Below are 23463 nucleotides of genomic sequence, written 5' to 3'. Positions count from 1 at the left end.
CCAGGAAGTCCTTCCTAATCTTAGTCACTAGCATTTCCTCCTTCTCCTCTTCTTCTTCCTCCCCTCCTGTTCCTCTTCCTCCTCCTCCATCTTTCTCTCTTCCTTCTCTTTGTCTCCCCCATTCCTCTTCCTCCTCCCCCTCATTGCACTCTCCCAACAATTAGAACCCAAGTTTCTTGAGGGCAGGCAAAAATGACTTTGATTGTGTTTTTGTAGATCTGGGACAGAGGGACTAGATCAGATACTTAAGAAATGCCTGTTCGCTTGGATTGTTTCACGAGTTGATAGCTCTAGAGTAAGAAGAAATTTCAAAGGCATCTACCCCTATCATTCATTTTAGAGATAAGGAAACAGGCCCAGGAAGGGGAAGGGACTTGCCCAGGTTGACACCAAAAGCAATTGGCCAAGCCAGGGATCAAAGAGGAAACAACAAGATCACTTTCTGTCCTTCCCCATCAAATTCACATTTCGGTTTTTGGCTTTGTGTCATGGGCACTTAACCCAATGCCAGGCACATAGCAAATGCTTAACAATGTTTGGTGATGGATTGCCTGACTGATTACCTCCCACACTGAGAGGGAGCTTTGGACTGTGCAAAGATGCAGAAGTTGGAATTCACATCCCATCTCTGTGACAATGAGCACATCTCTTCTCTTTGGGCTTCATTTTCCTTCTCTGTAAAGTAATGAAGTTAGACTAGATGATCTCTGAGATCACTTTCATTTCTAGAATGCATAAATCTACATGCTTCTAGGGGTTTTGTTTTTAGTTTTTGCAAAACTCACAGTAGCTCTATTTTTAATCAGCCAATCAACAAGCCTTTATTAATCACTTGCTAGGTAGGTATGAGGCATCATATCAAATGATAAAAATGCACTCTCCTCCACCTATTCAATAAACCCCAGAAGCTCCCTATCACTTCCAAGATCAAATACAAATTGCTGTTTGGCATTTAAAGCCCTTTATAACCAGTCCCCATTGCACATTTTCAGGCTTCTCACGCCTTACTCTTCCATAAATATACTCTTCGATCTATTGATTCTGGCCTCTTGCCTGTTCCCCCAAAAGACTCCATTTCTCAGCTGTGCCTGGAATACTCTTCTTCCTGCACTCTGACTGCTACTCTCCCTGGCTTCCTTTAAGTCTAAACTACAATTCTACATTCTACAGGAAGCCTTCCCCAAACTTTCTTAATTCTAGTGCCTTCTACATCATTTCTTATTTATTCTGTAGACAGCTCACTTCTGCATATGTGCTTGTTTGGCATCTCCCCCTTCGATGATGAGCTCCTTGAAGGCAGGGACTGTCTTTTGCCTCTTTTTGTATTTACAATCATTAGAATAATGCCTGGCATACAGTAGGAGTTTGATAAATGTTTATTGACTGACTGAGAAAAGCAAAAATAATCCTTGACCTTAAGAAACTTCCATAGAGAAGCACTACATTGATTCAACAGGGCCCAAAATCAAGGAACCACTTATTCAACTGAGGATGATTACAGAGAAGGAAGGAAAGTGCTAAAATAACCAGGTGCTTTGCTCTGAGTTCCTAAGGAACTTCCTTTCCTGACTCAATGAATAGGTGCTTCTGCTTTCCCCTTTGGGCTTTTCCAAACCCCAGTCTCAGAGTCCATTAAGGTCAATGTTCAGCTCTGTACATCCCCAACAGGTGACCATTTAGATAAGAATGGGGAAGCCACAATTTCCAAAGAATGCCCCAGGATCCTAGGTGATAGACTGAGGGATCAAAATGACATTGAGTCTGACCACCTGGTATTACAGATTATGGGGCTGAGTGTCCAGATGAGTTGAAAGAGACAGAGCCAGGAATTCAGGCCTGGCCCCTGAACCAGTGAATAAACTAGTTTGCAGATTGGAGTGGAATTGTGAAACTGGGAAGAGCTTGAGGAAGATGACGTGAATGGAAGGGAAGGTGTTCTTTCTAGCTTTCATATCCAACCAAGGATTTCTGCTTTTCTGAGAGCTTTACCATGGAGCTGGGGCAATGGGAAGTTCTCTGGTCTAGGTTGAGGAAGCTGGATTGGAATCCTTGATCTGTCATTAGTTTGCTGTGTGACTGAGTATATCAAAGACCTGTGTAGGCCTCACTTTTCCCATCTACGAAAAGAATACAACACCTATCCATACCCTAGGGATGTTTTGAGCATCAAGTGAGGTGATGGATGTGACAACTTGTCAAATGTAAGATTTGTCAACTAAAATGTGAAGTGAATGACTCACAAACCTGTCCTCTTCTTAGCTCAGCCATCAACTCATACAAGAAGCCTCAAAGAATCAGGGAGACTTGGGTTCAAATTCTGATAGTCAATTGCCAGCTGTGTGATCCAAGGCAAGCTTTTCAGAATCTGTGTTTTTCCATGAGTAGAAGTTGGAAAAAAAAATACTGTCCAACCTTCCACCCAGGGAAGTTATCAGGAAAGGAAGGGCTATATAAAGTCAGTTGATATTAATCTAGAGAAGCAGTGGGGTATAATGGGAAGCACAGTTGACTCAGATAACCTAGGCCTTCTGCTGAATAGCTCTCTATTCTTTTTTGTTTTTGTTTTTGTTTTTGTTTTTGGGTGAGGCGATTGGGGTTAAGTGACTTGTCCAGAGTCACACAACTAGTAAGTGCCTAGTGTCTGAGGCTGGATTTGAACTCAGGTCCTCCTGACTCCAGGGCCGGTGCTCTATCCACTGCACCACCTATCTGCCCCACAGCCCTCTATTCTTGAGGGAGTCACTGACCATCATGGTGGCTGGCACAGAGTATGGGCTTAAGAAATCCATGCTTGTTGGTCAATTCATTTTTTGTGCTTCAGTTTCCAAATCTGTGAAATTGTGTTGATAATGACTGAACCTTGGAGGGCACTTTTGAAGCTCAAATGAGATAGTGTGTATTAAAGCATTTTATAACCCATAAAGCATGGTTTAACCAGTAACTATTCCTATATTATATAATACTTCTTGGTTCACTAAATTTCAAATTTCAAACAGGAGAGGAGGTTGACAATATTTGTTTTGAGTCAACCACAGGCCTTATTAACCTACAGGGAACAGAACTACTGGGAAGAAAAACATTTTAAGACATCATCTGTAACATGACTTCCAGGATACTCTTGTTCTGATGCGTCCCTTGGGCATAGGAGTAACCCTGGCACCAAAATTCTATTCCAGGACTGCCAGACTAGCTCTGACAGTTGCTACTGAGTTGAAGAGGCTTGCATATGGCCTGGTGAGGGACTATTTACCTATTTTCCAATGCCCAACTTTGCTAAGCTAGGAGTTCATCATGAAATCGGCCACAAGAGGGAACAATTTTTCAACTTTCAAGGATGGGCCACCTATTATGACATGGTGGGTTATAATCTGTAGTCATGGACAGAATAGATGCCCACATGGATGGAATCACCAATATGGGAGTACAGAAGCACAAAATGGTGGCCTTTCGACAAATCTAGGTAAGATGGACCAAACTAATACAATGGGGTTTGCTGCTTTGTGTTATGAGAGATAAAGTTAGCATTTTCAGTTAATTTTTTGGGCCACTATTAGGTATTTAATATTGTACAATTAGAATGCTTTAAAATAATATTTTCATCCATTTCCTTGCAGCATAACTATGAGACATTCAGAGAACCAATAATTATTCTACAATTTAAAAATTGTTTTAATTTTTAATTGTTCTACACTACTACTAGAAAGATGGAAGAAAAAAAACCCAACAACCCTATAGTCAAAGATATGATGCCTTTCTAGGTTTACCAAATGAATAAGTAACTCAGAAGAAATATAATTTAAGTATTTGTTGTTTGTTCTTGTGCTACAAGCTGAGTTAACCTCTTCCTATGCCATGTTTATCATCAATGGTGTAAATTCACTAAGCTGTGACCTTTCATATCTCTGAAAAAAGAGTGGCACATGCCTAGCACTTAGCATAATAAGTCTCCATTAACCGACTAGACTGAGAGGGATCCCAGGATTCTAGTACTGGACAGAACCCCAAGGATGCACCTGGTTCTATTTCTTCACTTTCCATATAAGAAACATGAGGTCAAAAGAATCAAATGGCTTGCCGAGCTCATACAAAACGTTCCTGGAAAAGCCATGACCAAAACTCAAGCCCCTATATCCAGTGTCTATAACTCTCTGTCTTGTCTAGTGCTTTGCTGCTTACCATCATTAGCTCATCTTCCCTCCATTATTCATCTTTTTTCCCCTCTGAATTCAACCTTTGAAAATCTGAATAGAGCCCAGATGAGAACTTGAATGTGCTCAAACCCAGGAGATATATGTAGCCCTTCTCAATGACAGGGAAATCTTGCCATGGCTCCCCTCTTTTCAATTCTTCTTTCCTCAATCCACCCTTTCAACTAAAGGGGTTAAATGGAAGTTACAGCAGAGCACAGGGGAAAAAATATTGAACTTGGCCATGCAGGACTCCAATGATGCCAGCTCTAGGACTGATCATGAATGTGACCTGGGCCAAGACACTTCACCTCTACTTATCTGTAAAATGAGGGCTTTGAACAGGATAGCCTATCAGGTTCCTTTTAGGACTTAAGATCCCATGATCCCATGAGTCATGGAAGGATAGTGAAAACTCTCAGAGGGACCCTAGCATTGAGAGGAAGGACCATGTGACCAAGTGGAATGTTGTCAGAATTGGGTGTTTTATTTGAGAACCAAACAGGGATTTGAAAAATACTCTTTAGCAGCAAACCTTTTTCCATGGAAATGCTTTCTACAGTTACCACCAGCAAACAAACAAATATTGGCTTTCGGCTGAGCAGGAATAGCCAAATATTTTAGCAAATGACTTGATGCATCACTTCCACAAAATAGACACACACACACACACACACACAAAGAGAGACAGAGACAAAGAGACAGAGAGGCAGAGAGAGGAAACTTTGTTGCTTACTGTTAAGCAGTTGAAGGACTGTCTTTAAGTAGAAGCAACCCAGGGGACATTTCCAACAGTTCAGTCACATGCAAGAGTAGAAAGGCCTGCCTCAGGAGGGAGTGGGCTCCCTCTCAAGGAGGGATTTCAAGAAAAATCTGGATTCTCACTTTCCAGGTATGGCATGTACTCTTTTTTTTTTTTTTTTTACAGGGCAGTGGGGATTAAGTGACTTGCCCAGGGTCACACAGCTAGTGTCAAGTGTCAGAGGCCAGATTTGAACTCAGGTCCTCCTGAATCCAGGGCCGGTGCTTTATCCACTGCACCACCTAGCTGCCCCCGGCATGTACTCTTCTAAGCAATGGGAAAGATAGTCCCTTCCTTCAAGGACCTCACATTCTAATGAGAGAGATGAGGAAATAACTATGCAAGATATATACAGTGTAAATTGAAATAACAGAATCTAGGAGGTAGGAGAGACCTCCGAGGTCATACAGTTTAACGCATATACCCAAACAATGGTTTTACATTCCCTGCCTATGGACCTACAGGGAGGAGCAACCTGTTATACTGCAAGTCACCTGGAGTTTGGAGCAGATGGTCTCTGAGTTCCTTTTCAGGTCTTCAGCTATGATCCTGTGACTTCCTGAGGCCAACCATTCCCCTTTTCAATAACTTGAATTTTTAAATGGATCCTCCCAATGAATCAGCACCCAGGCCATGTTCTTCCCTTCAATTTGTGGCCTGAAGATGGGCTTCTAGACTTCATCAGTGCAGTAAATCAAAAATGCAGCTGATAGGGGCAGCTAGGTGGCACAGTGGATAAAGCACCGGCCCTGAAATCAGGAGGACCTGAGTTCAAATCCGGCCACAGACACTGGACACTTACTAGCTGTGTGACACTGGGAAAGTCATTTAATCCTCATTGCCCACAAAAAATGCAGCTGACAGCATATCTTGGGTCTTTATATAGAGGAAGAAGGTGGAAGAATCCTATATTACTAGCATCTCGGAGTTGGGAAGAGCTTGAAAGGCCACCTAGTCCAGCCTGAACCAACAAAAATCCTCTTTACCACATATACAATAGCATAATCTGAGGAAGGAGTATCTGCCATCTCTGTGAATCATTGCTAATGTACCACTAGATTGTAAGCTCCTTGAGGGTAAGAAATTTCTCTTTGTCTCATCTGTATCCCCATAGTACCAATGCTAGTAGGAGCTATAATTAAATGAATGAAATTAATATTTGAATTTAATTGAATGGCAATTTCTGCATCCTCTGAGCCTAGAGAAGAAGGAATTTGGAGTAACTACTAGAAGAGGCTCAGGCCCAGCCCCACAGAGCCCTACCTACATTCCCTACCAGTGTATCTAGGAGGGCAAAGGAATTGCGTCATTTCAGTGCTAAAGAAGAAAGCCATTGCTTTCATCCAGAGTGAAGAAGAGTGTGAGGTATAAGCCCCTCAAAAGTCAGTCCTAAGAAGTAGCCCACAGAAGATAATGTGGAATTAGGAAGCCTGCCTTTCTATCTTTTTTCTATAAATAACTTTATTTTTGTAATGAACCATATCAATAGTAGTTCTCCTTTGGAAAGCTACAATCTTGGATCAAACAACTATTTATGAATGGAGGATCAGGAAGCATTGAAAGATTAACAGGCTACAAGAAGACATCCAGGGAACTGACCTTTGCCATGGATTAAAAGCCTTTTTATCTCTTGGGATAGAAGCATCTGTGTCAGGCAAGTGAATTTGGAGCCAAGGATGACCCAATTAATCAAGTTCTCATATCATTTATTTACCAGAAAACTTGTTGAGGGGTTAAGAAGAGATGATTTAAATGAATGATTATGTTTATACAGCTCCACCAAGGGGTCTTGGTTGGAGGGTGGCTGCTCTAACTAGCCTGGCTTATTGATAAAGAATATCAAGATTATACCACACAGCTTATAAATGGTTTATCCATTTCGAAGGAACATGACTGCTCTTAGACTAGTTCCATGCCACAATTTGGCAAATTGGGGGATCAAAAGGATGGTTCTAAATGGTCAATAAAATGACTTTGGCTGGGAAAAGGCTGGGATGAAAATGGACACCTACATGGTACACACCTAGCTAGAAGGCTAAATGATTTTTTTTGGTTGAAGAACAAGCCAGTTTTAACAGGTGTGGTTTTAAAAAGGCCTCTCTAAATCACTAGAAAATATTATTATTTCCCCCAACTATTTAGTGTCTTTGGAAGAAAAGTTCATTCAGAAAGGTTGAAGAGGAACTGGAAAAATGGCACTGGATTTTTTGTTTCTTGATGAAATATTTTCTTTTTGGACTTAGCAAAAGCAAAGCTAGAGGAAAACTCAACTTGGCAGCTAAAGCCTTTCACAGTCTGGCCCCAGACCTCCTTTCCAGCATCATTACACATGATTCCTCTTCCCACATTCTCCGTTGCAGCCAAACTGGCTGAGTTGGTCTTCCTGAACTCAGCATTACATCCTTCATCTCTAGGCATCTGCCCAGGTTGTCCCTCCTCACTTGGTCCGTTAGAATCCTGATCTTCCTTCAATGCTCAGCTTAAGAACCACTTCCTTCCCAGAGGAAGACTTTCCTACACTCCTAGGTTTTAGAGCCTGCACCCTCATCAAATTATCTGATACTTTCTGAGCTGTATAAATGTAATTTCCCCCCACCCCCAAAATCATTTAGAGGCTTAATGAGAAAAGAGATTGTTTTTTGTTTTGTTTTGTTTTTTGTATCCCTTAACATTTATGATGAATCCCTTTAAACTGTAAGAGCTTGATATGTGTTTGTTGGGCTCAATTATCTTTTTATGAACTTTGAAGATTAAGTATTTTTTTTAATTTCACATTGTTTTCCTAGATCTATTTAGCATACTAGCTGGGTGCAACTCATGTCTAACAATATACTTCCAGGGAAGGGAAATTTATATGAATACTAAGCTAAATGAAACGATTATTAGTCACAAAGGCACATCTGTGGGGGCAATCCCATTATGAATTCCCAAGTTAAATGGAAAGATTTTATCGGTTTTGGAGGGGGTGGTGATGCAAACCACCCCACCTCTCTGTCTCTTCAGCTGTTAGTATAGTAGATAAGAGTTTACAGCATGTCATTCCAATTTTATGAAAGCCAAAAGTGGATAGGGGACACAGAAACCAACTAGCCAGTAATTGCCCAGAAATATTAGCCTTGGAGATGTTCTGTTTGCTTCCATCTTGTTTCTGGTGAAGGCTCTATTGACTCTTTTCTCTCAAAAAATACACTGCCTGATCTTTTATTTTTCACATTTATTAGAAATAAAGCTCAGTAGGTTTTCACCTTTCTTTGTATCTCTTTCAGTAAAGCCAGTTCCTGGCCTACAACAAGAACTTAATAAATGCTTGTTGATCTGACTTGATTTATTTTATATATCTTTGGAATTTACTAAGTTCCAGCATAGGGACTAATACCGTGATTTCATTGGTCCTTTCATAGTGCTCTCCCAGGTGAGGAAGTTCCCTTTACCAATACAGTCAGCATCTTCTCTGCAACTTAGAAAGTTATTTCTAGATCCCTGAGAGACAAGTGGCTTGCCCAGAGCCATAGAGTCATGATGTGTCAAATGGAGGACTGGAACCCAGAGCTTTGTGGTCCCAAGGAAGGTTCTCTATCCACCTTGCTTCCTTTGTGGATTTCCATACATGTTGTATTCCCTCATAACAACTTAAACTCCTTATAGGGACATATGTTTTGGAAAGATGTGTTGAATTGAACTAAGTGAGAGAAGACATAAAATGAGATTTTGAGGAAGACAAAGCCTGTTCGAGGTAGACCATGCATGTAAATCTGCTGAAAAGATTGATAAGGAAACTAAGAACCCCAGACCCTAAAAAGAAGGTGTAGATGTGACAGTATGTTGGCAATAAATGTCTGTTGAATAAATGAGCCACCATATGCCTGAGAACTGGCATATTTACCCTGAGTCCGTCTGCTCCTGCCAAGGTAAATCCTTATCCCACTAGTATGGATCTTATGAAAGACTGCATGTACACAATTGTGGGAACAAATATTAGTTACATTTTTAAAATTATGTTTTGTAATGAATACAACCAACCATGAGTAGACAAAGTGTGTGTGTGTGTGTGTGTGTGTGTGTGTGTGTGTGTGTATGTCCTTGCACTGCTGAGCCAGCCCTCCCACCGTCTTTCTTCCAGATGCCTAGGCTCTCAAGTCATCCTGTTCGAATCTGTCTCTAGGGAAAGTAGCCTACTAGGCTAATTCACACTAATGTGTTAGTGACCATGTGTTGTTTTAAAAGGGAATTATCTAGAGAGTGCACCACAGAGTTGATCTTTAATGTTGACATTAAAGACAGAAGGTAGACATTTGAGGAATAAAAGGGACATCTTAGTGTTCCTCAAAGGACACTCTGGTGATGACCATTTATGTTTTTATTCAGGCATGGTCCCATAGCTTATCAAATACTTTCCTTCAGCTAACATTTCAAAGAAAAGACTGATCCTTTGAAAGTCTGTTTCATGTAGCTCATTTGGAAAGCTAGAATTTCTCAGTGTTCCTTTTAAAAAAAGGTGGGGCTTATGTTGGGGATGCACAGAAGCTTTCAAGACTTAGCAACGAGACTCTTAACTACAGAGCTACAGAACAGAGTTAATTGGAGTCTCAGGTCCCCAGGCACAAATAGCTGAACATGGCCTGACACAAAATCCTCTGCTTATCCTTACTTATCCTTCTTGTTTTTGGTGTTAGAATTTCTGCTGTAGTTGTTGAGTTCTTTCAGTCATGCTCGACTCTCTGTGACCCTATTTGGGTTTTTTTGGGCAAAGATACTGGAGGATTTGCCATTGTCTTTGCCAGCTCATTTTACAGAGGAGCAAACTGAGGAAAACAGGGGGAAGTAACTGGGCCAGGTCACACAGTAGTAGAGTCTGAGGCAGGATTTAAACTCAGGAAGATGAGTCTTCTTGACTTCAGCCCTGGCTCTCTATGCTTCTTATTTACATGTATGGAACTTATTTTGAAAATGAGCCACTAGATCACCCGTTTTAGGTCCCAGAAACCCTAAGTTCAGATCTTGGCTCTGCCACTTGCTAGCTACACAATCTAGGACACTTCCCTTTTCTCCTCTTGGTTTCAATTCTTAATTTATTAAAATTAAGGGATTGAGTGATCATGCTTATAAATTTATAAATTAGGTTTATAGTCTCTTTCAACCTTAAAACTGATGGAAAACTGTTATCAATAAAGGAGAATCATTTGGTCAGTGACTACAAGATGACAAATGATCAGCCAAGGAAGGAAAAATGCCATTCTGCCTAAGTTATCCCAATATTTCCTAAGGAAATAATAGGTTCCAAAATTTACCATTGATAATTTTGAGATCCTCCATTATACAAATTGCCGAGATATCCTTGTATGGCATGTACTTTACCAAATTTTATGGAGAGTTGATTTTCTATCTTGGAATTTTAGCATTACCTTAACAGTCATTTGATGATAAATCTATTTCATGACCAAATGGCCAAGCAACTTTTTAGCACTTCCTAGCTAAATTCCAGCCAGGAATTAGGCCATATATTTAAGATTTGGGATACTTTTGGCACTAGTTTGGGTACTTTTCTTGGTCTGTAACTTTGACCTGAAGAGAATACAACAATTACCACCAGAAAAGTTTCTACCTTATAAAAAGTTGATTAGAGGCCACTAAAAAGCCAATATTTTCTTTGGTGGTGAATCTTCCCAGTGCCAAGCACAATGTCTTCTACATAATAGATAATCAATGTTTATTGAATGAATCATCACTATTATTATCATTGTTAAAATAATCTCACATTTATTATGTAAGTTCATGCATAGAGTCAGAATCCTGGGAATTTTTCTGATCAAGACCTGGATGAGACCTGAGAAGTCATCTAGTCACAGAGAGAGACCCAGGGAGTCCATTTTCCCAGGGTAATAGAGTTCTAAGAGGCAGAGACTGGATTTGAGTTTAGGTCCTGTGATTTTAAATTTAATGCTTTTCCCATCACCCCCCACACTGTTCCTGCCCTCCAAACTGATAAGTAAACCTCAATACAAGCAAGCTGAGGAGAGTGAACAAGCATTTATTAAACACTTACTTTCTGCTACGTACTTTACAAATATTTTCTCATTCGATATTTGCAACAACCCATATGGAGGTAGGTGCTATTACTATTTCCATATTACAGATGTGGACATTGAGTCAGAGAAGTTAAATGACATTTCCAAAGTTACATAGTTAGTATCTGAAAAAGGATTTAAACCAAGGACTTCTTCATTCCAGGTGTGGTATTCTATTCACTGTACCTGGCTGCCATTTATTTGCTTTGTATAAATCATAAAATTTACTTTTATTTATTTATTTCTATTTCAGGTTAGCCCTATTGACCTTCGTTGGTGTAGGGGACCCTGTGTAAGAAATCTCCCTCTATTATTGCAGATCAACAACTCTTCTCCAATGTACAGTTTTAGGGAATTACTCAATGTTTATTACAGCACAAATCAAACAGCTCAATCTAAAACTCTATTGTTCTCATTTAATTTACTGGGTTTTTTATTTGTTTGTTCATTTGAATTATCCTAAATACTTGCTGACTTCCTTTAAGTCCCAAACATGTCAAACAATTTATATACAGGATAAATAGGAAATGATTGAGAGATGAAAGTTACTAGAATGAAGAATGTTGGGGAAACCTGTAGAAGGGATTTTAGTTGGAACTTAAAGAAAGCCAGCAGGCAGAACCAGCAATCATTCTAGGCATGGGAGATAACCTGCCCAGAGCTAAGAGATGGAGGATCTTGTTCATGGAACAGCCAGGAGGCCAGTGGTACTGGACTGAAGAGGACATGTCAAGGAATAAGATGTAAGAAGACTGGGAAGGGAAGGAGGGGCAATGTTATGGAGGGCTTTGATGGCCAAACAGAGGGTTTTGTATTTGATGCTAGAGATGATAGGGAGTCATTGAAGTTTACTGAGTAGCTTTGTGTGTGTGTGTGTGTGTGTGTGTGTGTGTGTGTGTGTGTGTGAGTGAGAGAGAGAGAGAGAGAGAGAGAGAGAGAGAGAGAGAGAGAGAGAGAGAGAGAGAGAGAGAGAGGATAATACCTGCATTTTAGGAAAATCATTTTGGTGGCTGAATGGAGAATGGATTGGAGGAGAAAGATAGGTGTCAGATGAGAGAAGGGGGCATATTTGAGAGATGCTACAGAGGTGAAATAGACAGGGCTTGGCAACAGTTTGGCCATGGAGGGTGAGAGAGTGAGGAGTACAGGATGACTCAGAGAATGGGAGACTGAAGGATTAGGAGGGAGGTGTTGTCCTCTATAGATAGTATTGGAGAAGGTGGGAGGTAGGAGGGGTATTTTATGGAGGAGAATAATGAGTCCCATTTTGGGCAACTTGAATTTAATATATCTATTGGCCATTTTGGGATGTGTGAAAGGCAGTTGTGGGAGCAAGAAAAGAGAGAGGTTGGGGGCAGGAAAGGTGGATTTGAGAATCATTAGCCTAGACATGGTGATTAAATCCATGGAGGCTGAAGACATTACCCAGTGAAATACTATAGAGGGAAAAGAGAAGAGGGCCCAGGATATGGGAGGCCACCATTTAGAAGGTGTGATCTGAAGGAGGATTCAGCAAAGGAGACAGAGAAGGAATAGTCACATAGGTAGGAGGAAAACTAGGAGAGAATGCTTTCCTGAAAACCTAGAGAGAAGAGCATCAAGGAGGAGAGAGTAATCAAAGTGTCATAGGCTGCACAGAGGTCAGAGACAATGAGGATTGAAAAATAGCCATTAGATCTGCTAAGTAGAAGAATGGTCACTTTGGGAAGAGCAGTTTCTATGGACTAGGAAGATAGATTTTGTGGGGTTGAAAAGAGAGTGAGAAGAAAGAAAGGGGGCACCACTTTTAAATGGATTCATCAGGGATTTTAGTGAAGAAGCAATATGGGAGGATATTGAGGATGGAAGGACCAAGTGAAGATTTTTACAGGATGGAGGAGACATGGGCATGATTTTAGGCAGCTAGGAAAGGAACTGGTATAAAGGAAAGATTGGAACTAAGTTATAGAGCCGAGAAGGCAATCTGTTCGAGGAGATAGGATGAATGAGATTGCCAGGACATGGAGAGGGGTCAGCCTTGGTAAGGAGTAAGGCTATCTCATCAGGTGAGACAGGGGTGAAGGAGAAAAAAGAAGCTGAAGACATCTGATTGACAGGAGTCGAAGGAAGAGGAGAGAAGAGGGAGTGTGTGGAAAATTAGCTCAATCTTTTTTTTCCCCCTGTAAAATATGACACAAGGTTCTCAGCTCCAAGGGCAAGGGGAGGTTGGAGGAGGGATAAGAATCTTTGGAAGAGCCTCTGTGGACAGTGAAGCAAGATGTGGCAAGAGCTCTGTCACTCAACCTCCTAGTGCCCCAGGTAATTGTGAGACTATAAGATAGAGAGAAGGTGCCTATCTTCATTGAGAAAGAGATAATTCCTTACTAAAAGCTCCCAACACTAAAAAACAACAACAACAACAACAAAAACCCAGCTTCAGTCTCCAGCCCTAATCCTAATAAATATATCCTGTAGATCAGAAACCTCTTACAGAATGTTAGGAGTGAAAGTATAAAAGGCTTTGTTTAAGGTTGAACACACTATCAAGTCATCATTAAATCCCTATTATGTTTCAGGAACTCTTCTAAACAGTGAAAATACAGGTGCAAGGTCCTTCAGTGACAGCATCCCAAGTGTCTTCTTTTGACCAGAAGAATACCTTAGCAGGCTTCCAAAGGAATCCCTAAGGGTTGCAAAGTACCACAAGTTTGACAAGTGATGGAGAGGGGGCAGCTAGGTGGCGCAGTGGATAAAGCACCAGCCCTGGATTCAGGAGTACCTGAGTTCAAATCCGGCCTCAGATACTTGACACATACTAGCTGTGTGACCCTGGGCAAGTCACTTAACCCCCATTGCCCTGCAAAAACAAAACAAAACAAAAAAAAAGAAAAAGAAAAGTGATGGAGAACAGTAGCAAATTTCCTATAACTAAAGAGTTAACTCCCTTTCCCCTCCAGTCCAGTGATCCTGCCCTTGTAACAGCTATTCAGGATTCAGAATGTTTTCATCTGGAAAAAGCTGTCTTCTCAGTTTCTCTTGAAATGGGACTCAAGGGTGCTTTGTGGAAATACATCATACATTCTCTATTGGGTAATAATGAATTATGGGGAATGTTGTGCTTTTTCTCACTTTATTAATGTTATTTTGAATTCAGAGAAGTAGCCCCCAAAAAGTAACCACAAGGACAAATAATTTTATTTGCTATATTTTTTTATGTGGGGCTGGATGGAGAAGGAATCCCAGGGAATAAAATATTAGTCAATTATATCTGAAACTATTTAGGGAAGCTAAACTCCCCAAAGGAAGCTAATAGGGATTCCATTATAAATCTTATTTTATAGGGCTAAGACTTGGTCACTTTAATTAACTTCAAGCAGAAACTTGGCCCATGGAATCCAAGTATGGGAGCTGCTTTTATTCTACCAAGTAACTAGAATTAGTTAAGCTCCCTTAGCTCTTGGGAGGTCAAAAGAAGGTGCTCCTGGGGCTGTTAAGTAAAGGTTAACATCAACATTCGGAAAGTAGACTTTGGCAAAGCTAGGGGCATAAAGGAGGAGAGCTTAATTGCTTTAAAATCATAGTTGAAATGTTGATGAGGGAGCAAAGAGATCCTTCAGGTTCTAATAGCAAGACTTAAGAGAGGAATCCAGGGTGAATGGAAAGGGAGTCAAGAAGAACTCCAAGCTTTGAAATCCCAGCTCTAACACCATTCACCTTGCTTATCAGAGTCCCACTGTTTTGCTTTGTAAAATAGGATATTAAGATTTGTGTGCTCCCTAGCTCCCAGGATTGTGGGGAGGCAGGATGAAAGTCCTTTGGAGAAGGAGGCTAGGTAGTATAGTATGTTTGGGTCCATGGGGCTAAGGACCATTTGGTGCTATTGTGTCAGTTAAAGTTGCAGGGGGTCGGAGAGCTAGACAATCGATCCTAGTTCGAAAGGTGGCTGGGACTTTGGAAGTCACTTAGCAACCCCTTTATTTTCCAGGTGAGCAAGCTAAAGCCCAGGAAGTTACAAGTTACTTGCCCAAGTAAAAAAAAAAAAGCCAGAGACATGATTGAAATCCAAGTGCTGTCCCCCTCTTCCCCCCTTGCAGAGATTTGCAGTGATGTATTATTCTGGTAGCTGTAATGTGTAAGTGACAGTTCTCCGTTCAAAGTCAGAGAAGGAAAGTGGAAAGAATGCTGGACTTGGAGTCAAAGCACATGCAGTGTTTCCTTTCATTCCTATTTTTTCCACATAAGATTACGGTGTGACTTTGGAGAAAGCATTTAACCTCACTGAGCCTCAGTTTTCTCATCTGTAAAATGAAGAGGTCGGACTAAATGGCTTCCAAGATTCCCACCCCTCGCCCCACGTCTGGATCTAGGACCAAGGCTATCTGCCTCAGTGCCCCCACACCACGGTCAGTGAGAGAGGACTGGGGACACACAATCCATAGAGTAACTTTCTCCAAGGCGGCAATGGAATGTTTAACATCTTTGAGTCGCTTTGTCTCCTTAGTAAACAGAAGCTGGATTCCAGGCTCTCCAGTTCTGGGCTTTCTCATTGTGCTGTCCCTAATCCCTGGCCTTGATCGAAGGAAGAGAGCTACACCTGGCCCAGCTGGAGGCACCTGCTTCGGGGACCTCCAGGGGGAGGATGTCAACCAGGCAATCCGGAGGCCAGCTCTGCAGTCAGCCACTCGCTGAAACCTGTCCGGAGTTAGTCCTGGTCCCGAGCCTCCCTTCTCTTTACCTGGCTAGGGTGCCAGCTGACTGGCGGCCGACGTGCCCCCGGCGCCCATCGAAATCCCTGCCACTCTGCCCCCAAAGGCAGGCCACTTACCAGCACTCTGTCCCAGTCCGAAAGCCATGGAGAAGAGGCAGGCGGCCCCAAGCACGGGCCCCGGAGCTCGGCGGCCCTTCCGCAGGCACACCATGCCGGCGGCAGTCCAGAGCGCCAAGGCCGAGCCCCACATCGCTAGCAGCGCCCGGCGGGCGGCCCCTCCTGGCGGCTGGCTTCAAGCTCTGGGTCCGGGGCAGCCCGGGGGGAAGTCCTTCGGGGCCAAGCTTCAGTCCCACGTTTCTGCCCGGCCCTGGCAGGGGTCGGTGCCTCGCGGCGCCCTCTTGGCAGGGAGCAGGAGCGGGGCCAGGGCCCGAGCGGGGCACAGCATGTCAGGGCGACCGCAGGAATCCGGGCGCTTCGCACAATGAGCTCGAGAGCTTGGCCGGGGCGCGAAGGCGAGGCAGAGGCGGGGGCCGGCGGGGGCGGAGAGGGGCGGCGGGCTCAGCCCGGCTGGGGCCCCACGGCGGCGGCTGTGGCGGCAGCGGAGAAGGGCAGCGGCGGGCGGTCTCGCTTCATTCAGAGCGAGTCCCGGAGCCAGCGCGCGGGGGCCGGCTCGGCTGCCCGCGCCCCAGCCCCCGCCCGGCCGGCCCGGGACAAAGGGCTTTTGTTCCGAGCCTCTGCCCGCGGCCGCCCCCGACGGAGCTGCTGCGGCATAAATCAGCTCCGCCGGGAGCTGGCCCCAAACAAAGCGCCCAGGGGGAGAGGCGGGGGCCGAGGGGGAGAGGAGCCTGGCAGAGAGCGGAGGGTAGGGGGCGGGGTGAGATCGCAGCCAAGCGCAGAGAACGGACAGTCTCGGCCTGGGAAGGGGAGAGGCTCCGAGCCACAGGTGGGCAGTCAGGCGAAACCTGCGCTCCTGCTGCGCGGAGCTCCTGGGGCCCTGGCTCAGCTCAGCCTCCCGGGCCCTGGCCCCGCAGGGCAGCCCTTCTTCTGGTTGGCGCTGGGCAGGGGAGCTACGGAACCGGTGTCGCTTCCTGGGTAGCAGAAGCCGCGCGAAGGACCCGCTCCTGTCCCGGTTCGGGTCCCGGCGCACCGGCCGAAGCTACGTCGAGTTTCCAGGCAGTCGGAGAGCGGAGGCTGCTTTGGAGACTAGGTGAAGGGGGCGGGCGCGGGGGGTGTGGTGGGGCTAGAGGGGCCCCGGGTGCGTTCCGGGGGGGTGGAGGGAGAGGTAAGAGGGGGTTGAGCTCCCCTCCTCCTCCTCCTCCTCTTCCTCCTCCCTCTTCGGACAGAGAGGGAGAGAGAAGGAAGGAGCGGTGCTCGCCGCTGTCCAGGCGCAGCAGCCCCCAGCGCCCAGGGCCCTAGAGCGCAGCTGGGCCGGGGGGTGGGCTGGGGGCGGGGGCTGCTGAGCAGGAGGGGCTCCTGGCCAGGCCTAGCTCGTCCCGTCGGGGTCCCTGGGCAGCCTGGGACCAGGCAACTTCTGCGGCTGGGCAGTTGCTAGGAGACGGGCGCGGGTTCCACGCCCGCCCCAGAGATCTGGGCTGGGGCAGCGGCGGGCCTCGGGCGCGTGGGCGGGACATTGGTGAAGCATGAAGTCACCGCGCCACTCTTTCTTTGTTTTGCTCAGCCCAGTGTGTATATATGTGTATGCGTTTTCTCTCTCTTCCTCCCCCCGCCCCGTTACCCCAGGGTCTGCGAGTGGCTGAACTGTGTCCACATCGCAACTTCAGCGGCATCTCCTCTCCCCACTCCCATGACCATCGGCTTCCCCAAGCCTCCAGTCCAATCCTCCTGCCTGAACCGCTGCAGTCCGCAGAGCCCGACTCCCCGCCTTGGCTGTCCGGCCGACCTTCCGCTGATCCGGACGTACTCACTGACCAGGAGCAGTTCCCCACCGAGGGGGGATCCGATCGCTGTCAACGCTCTCTTGCCGCATCCAATCACACAAAGTGCCCCTGCTCTCCAGCTCTGAGGGTCCTAGCCTAGAGGCCATCCGTGGCATAGGATTGCGGCCCTCTGCTCGGCTCTTCCCTGAGGCCAGCCCCTCCCCCGGGCCGGCCTCAGCCACTCCACTCCTGGGCCGCCTGTGCTCAGATTCCTCGCTCATCATTAGGTGGTGGCTCAGCATTCGCCCCTCTTCAAGGTAGCCTGTGACCACAGCTTCCAAGAGAACAAAGAGTTTAGACATCTTCGCTTCAGTAGTCCAGGGAGGGGAAAGAGACCTCTAAGATACAGGGGAGACACTGAGGGATAGCAGACAGCTCAAGAGGCAGACAGAGACAGAGAGAAGATACTGACCTTTTCAGACCTAGAGTCTGCCGAAAGAAATGAGGAAGTGCTGTGGATGCAGCCTGCCCCTTGTGCCCTTTCCTTACTCCCCCCCCCACTAGGGCCAGGCTGAACCCCACACCCCCACGCCTCCCCCGCCGTCCGGCACTTATTCTCTGCAAGTTTTCTTCTTTCTAAGGGTATTAGTTGTATAGTCTTGATCTTGCAAAGTTAGGGGGTCTCCTGGCTCTTAATTGACTACCCACAGCGAAAACATTTAGGATGTTTGGGACCCCTTGGGGCAGGTAAAGGAGAAAAGCCATCACTTTCCATCTGAGCAACCTGGTGAAGTGGAAAGGGAGGGGGAGTTGGAGGTAGGAGGCTTGGGGTGGCATCCCTGCCCCTTCTTTCTTCCTCCTCTCTCTCTCTCCCTTCCTCCCTTCTTTCCGTGGAATCACATTCTACTGAGGGGAAGAATATTATCAGCCCTGATATGATCGTGTGCCACGCACACACAAGAATCTGTGATCTAATTGCTTTGGAAGTTCCCTTCAATAATTAGGACCCCAAGTGACCCATGACTTCTCATCGTGTTCGCTCTTCTCCACATTCTTCCCTAGGGTGTCGTCTCAAGTATTAGAGGCCTCCTTCCTAAATTCCTCCTGAAAAGTGGAGCTGGAAAGAGAGGGTGAGGGGACCTAACAACTGGGTGGATCTGATAGGTCTCTTTAAGCGGCATTTGACTCTTGCAGGTACCCTCTATAGGGTCATAGCACCTAGAACTGTGAAGGACTTCAGAGAACATCTAATCAAACCCCTTTGTTTTTTGTGTTTGTTTGTTTCGTGGGAAAACTTAAGCCTAGAGAGGTCACATGCCTTGTCTGAGGTTACACAAATCATAAGGAGGAGGCTTGGCATCTGCCCCCGCCCCAGACTTCCAATCCATTGACTTCTCCCCTCCAAGAGGCTTCATTTCCCCCTGTAAACTGGAAAATGAAGAGCTTGAAATTTCTGATCACTGAAGGCCCTTCTAGCTCTAAAGCCCATGAGCTGATGACCAATAGTTTCCTTAGTCTTATTTAGAGGCAATTGTTAAGTAGGCGTCTGTTTTTTCTTCCTTAATTGTGAACTGAGGTAGTGGAAAGTACCCAATTAAGTGGCCTCATGCCCACAAAACTCCCCCAGTTCAGGTGCTGTGCCTCTTGCCCACAGGGTAGGGGAGAAAACAGAAGCCAGAAGGTGGTTGGCAACAGTCCCCTCATAAGACTGGTGGCCCTGTCTTCTGGCACTCAGGTGTTCCTGCTCCTAGAACAAATTCTACTCATCAGAAAACTCTGTGTTTCAAAGGTATTTCAAGATAAGTGAATTCCAGAGGTTACAATGATGCAGGGCAGCCTTCTTCCCAACTTCCTTGTTTCTGTAGAGGGCACCAGCATTCTTCCAGTTACCTAAGCTCACAACCTTGCAGTCATCCTTCCACTTTTTGCTTCTATTGACACCCCATACGCAATCAGTTGTCAAGTCTTGTCCATTCTGTCTCCATGACATGTGTTCCCATCTATTCCATTTTCTCTACTCACCAGGCCACTGCCCTAATTCAGTCCCTCAGCTCATGCTTTGTTACTGCAATAACCTTCTAATTGGTGTCGTTTCATCCAGTTTCTCTCCTTTCTAATTTACTGCCCTCCTCTACATCTGCACAACTGATTAGCCAACATTAATTAAGAGCCAACTTTTAGCCAGCTATACTGCTAATTGCATGGGATACAAAGAGAAACATGGAATAGTTCCTGATCACTAGGGACTTTAATTCAAATCAGTTGTTCTTCACATAAGTTTTGTATATATAATTTAGATTTACTTAATTGTGTGATCCTGTTACCCTCCCCACTCCCCCAGCAGAATGTAAGTTCCTTCAGGCCAAAGGTTATTTAACATTTTGCCTCTGAATTTTCAATGCCTAACACGGTGACTGGTACATAGTACGTACTGAAAATCGTTGGTTGCATTGAATCAAAATAACCAAACTTCTGTTAGAAAATATCCTACAGGAGTCTCAAATTTGAATGCTCTTCCAACCTCCCCCTAGTTTTAAACGTCACCCAAGGACACAGATGCTTTGTCCCAGCTCTTGTGCAGACTTAATAACCTCATCCCAAAGAGGAAACCCTTCACCCTGATCTTAAAAGGCAGCATGCACACTTTCCAGAGATCATTTTGCAGACCTTAGGAATGCAGCCACCCTTGAGACTCTGCAGTGCTACAATTAGGAAAAAGCATTGGAATTCATAATTCCCAGGAGGACCAAGGGTCTCTAAGCAGGCTCGGCAATCAAGACAAACACAGGATTGGCTCAGGTCAGATCAGTGCAGCATAGCAGACATTTTGTGCGTCAATTTTGAGGTTGGGTTGTATAAATCTAAAGTGTCATGTTAGTCCCAATATAAATTCATATGAGAATCCTGTTAAAATGATCACTAGAGAAATGTTAACATTGGCTTCTGGCTTTTAGTGAAATGCTTAAGGCCAAAATAATTTTTTAAAAGTGTTTTATTTATATCCTTTGTTTAACCCTACTGTAAGTTACCAATAACTACCACCCCAACCAGATACACATCAAATAGAACAATTCCTTATAAGAAATAAATAAAATTGAAGAAAACAAATGAACAAAACAACCATGTCCAAAAAATGTATGCCTCACTCCATCCCTATGGGTTACCACCTATGTTTTGCCATCAGAATTCTGAAGTCACAGCCTGATTTTCTGTAATCTTGTTGCTTTGTGATATATTTCTGTCTTTGTACTCCCAAAGTAACTGAGTATGTGAGGAGAATAAAAGGAGGTCCACAAATCTATTTCAGGTTATTCTAGATTCTGCTAATATTAGAATGTAAAATGACCATTGGATTCTGAAGTCAAGCAATGGGTTCTCTTTCACTCATATTTCCACACAAACTACTTTCTATGTCTTCTTCATTGACAACATTCAGAACCTCACCTCAGGGACTACTTTTCCCTATGACATCTCTCAATCTCTCAACAAAGTGTTCCTCAAATATTTCTTGAGTTCATTTGGCCCTTAACTTTTAGCCCTTAATACATTATCCTAGATTCTACTTATCTATATATGTTTTATATCCTCCCTCTCCTTTCCCAGGAGCTACCTGAGGGGAGAAACCAGTCTTGATTTGTTTCCTGGGGGTGGGAGCCTATATAATGCATTATGTTAGAGAGTTATCTGGGCCCACTGAGAGGCAAAGATACATGTCCATTTATGGTCACACAAGTTTGTATGTGTCAAAGGTAGGATGTGATCCCATCCTTTTTGTGTGACGTGCCTTGCCCATAGTGAGTACCTGATACACATTTGCATTAAAGACTGAACATGCTCTCATTTACCAACAGTTCTCAATTCTAAAGACTAAGCCAAGAGGCTTCTGTTTCTTAGTTCACCACAACACCAAGATTGCACAAGAAAAAGTCTTTCTTGAGCATTGATTATGCTCCCATATAACTTGCCACCAAAGTCTCAGTTATGCTTGGATTTCTCAACTTGGGACAGATGAGATACACCTGAATTCCCCAGAAAACTCTTTGAACTTCTAGAGGATTTCCCTGCTTATAAAGAAGGCAAACTATGCAAAGCAGAGCTGCTTTTTGTTTTTGTCTTTTTTTTTTCAGGGCAATGAGGGTTAAGTGACTTGCCCAGGGTCACAGAGCTAGTAAATTGTCAAGTATCTGAGGTTGGATTTGAACTCAGGTCCTCCTGAATCCAGGGCTGGTGCTTTATCCACTGCGCCACCTAGCTGCCCCCAGAGCTGCTTAATTGCTGATAAAGGTCACTCTAATTGTGTTCTAGTACCCATGTGATAACTACCTTTCTCCCAGCATCCCTCCCCAATCATGATCCTCAGAGAATCCTAATTGAAAGTAGAGTCCCAGAAAATGGCAATGTGCTTAAAAGTTCTTGCTATATATGATGGTCAATGAAGTCCTATTTTCCCCCAGTCAATTCTACCATGTCAACCCCTTATAGAATATAATCTTTTTGTTGTCCCATTGTAGAAGGGACATCTCTTTGAGAGAAGGGACTGCTTCCTTTTTTTTTGTATCCTGCAACTTCATAAATGATTGTTGTCTAACTTGGAATTTGAAACAGTTTTTATTCCATCCACAGGAGATACAAACAAAAGAGAAAAGGGATCTAGTCCCTGCCTTCAAGGAGCTTATGTTTCACTGAGAGGAAGAAGGGATAGAAAGTCCTGCACATGCTAAAAAAATCAAAACACTTATTACTGATGCTAATTAGCAGGAGAGAAATGAAGAGCCTATAAAAAGTCCAGAGAAATTAACAATTATATTTGGCCATTTGCTTCAAGTGCCCTATCATCAGAATCATGCTTCTTCCACTGAGTTCCTCATAATGTCATAAAAGTGTGAAAACACTCATTTTTAGAAAAAGAACTGAGAAGGTGGGAGGAATGAAACTTCATACTGAGTACAACTCTTGTTTTGCAAGAAACAACTAGATATGATGAAAAGGATTTTGGACGCATGTCCAAATGCAGCCTTTTGTATCTCTGAACTATTAGCCTATGGGCAGGTCACTTCAACCCTCTCTGAATCTCAGGTTTGCTCACCTGTAAAATGAGGATAATGATACCTGTAGATCTTACTTCACAGGCCTGAATGAGATATAAAAGCATATAAAGATCAGTCATTTTTATGTGGAACTTGCTTTGTTTGCTCTAGCTCATTTTCTGAGCTATCGATCCTCGCAACTATGGCCTCTTCTTACTCTTTATTTCAATCATCTTCATGGATCTGTGAAAACCTTCTCTAGTGTAAATCAAGCACGAGGGTTCCAAAGACTAAACTTAAAATTGTTTCTCTACTCACCTGTTCACTTTTAGGATATCAAGCAAAAATCAATAAGCATCTATTAAGCAGAAGATGGAGAAACATATAGTTATATAAATATATACAAAGCAAATACAAACACATTTTGGTACACTCAGGAAAGGTTTCATGTTGAAGGTGATGATTTGAGTTGCTCTTGGAAGAAAATGAGGGATTTGAAGAGGCAGGGTTGGGGGTGGGGTGGGAAGGCATTCCAATTCAGACAGCCCATCAAAGTTGGAGACAGATTGTGAAAATGCTCTGGGTAACGTAAGGCTGATTGCCTTTGCCAAGTTCCTTTTTGCATTTCTCTTTACATTTCTCACCCACGGGGTGTTGACCTAGACATTGATGGTTTTTTTTTTCTTAAAAAATAATCATTTCCATTACCAATGGTATATGTGAAAAAATGATGAGCACATATAGGAAATTCATGAATACATACATATGGAAAGAGGCTAACTTACTAGCACGAACCTAATTTTTCAATATCTGTAACA

The 23463-nt window shown here is 43.9% G+C and overlaps 2 protein-coding genes across 4 annotated transcripts in view; one reads left to right on the top strand and one right to left on the bottom strand.

The window, feature by feature from the left end:
* ITGB8 (integrin subunit beta 8) overlaps positions 1 to 16126 on the bottom strand; it is a 116258-nt gene extending 100132 nt beyond the window's left edge. For 2 of the 3 annotated variants that reach the window (XM_043966423.1, XM_043966422.1), the window contains exon 1: positions 15859 to 16126. In XM_043966423.1, the coding sequence (XP_043822358.1) occupies positions 15859 to 15991 (133 nt within the window). In that variant the 5' untranslated portion in view covers positions 15992 to 16126. The remainder of the gene's footprint in view (positions 1 to 15858) is intronic. The other variant, XM_043966424.1, reaches the window with a different exon arrangement.
* LOC122728162 (translation initiation factor IF-2-like) lies at positions 16080 to 23328 on the top strand. Its single transcript, XM_043966425.1, has 2 exons — positions 16080 to 16684; positions 17482 to 23328. Exons 1-2 carry the CDS (start codon positions 16223 to 16225, stop codon positions 17776 to 17778), a joined length of 759 nt encoding a protein of 252 aa, XP_043822360.1. The 5' UTR covers positions 16080 to 16222; the 3' UTR covers positions 17779 to 23328.
* Positions 23329 to 23463: the final 135 nt, after the last annotated feature.

Source organism: Dromiciops gliroides, chromosome 5, assembly GCF_019393635.1.
Source record: "Dromiciops gliroides isolate mDroGli1 chromosome 5, mDroGli1.pri, whole genome shotgun sequence".
In the NCBI taxonomy this organism is placed as follows: Eukaryota; Metazoa; Chordata; class Mammalia; order Microbiotheria; family Microbiotheriidae; genus Dromiciops; species Dromiciops gliroides.
Note: the sequence above shows the minus strand (reverse complement) of the source record. Positions and strands in the feature narration are given on the sequence as shown.

Bases quoted from the DNA above. Each gene is read 5' to 3' on its own strand.
- LOC122728162 (XM_043966425.1), top strand. From the start codon at position 16,223: ATGAGCTCGAGAGCTTGGCCGGGGCGCGAAGGCGAGGCAGAGGCGGGG. The intron at 16,685-17,481 runs GTGGGCAGTCAG...CCGTTACCCCAG, and splicing joins GGAGAGGCTCCGAGCCACAG to GGTCTGCGAGTGGCTGAACT.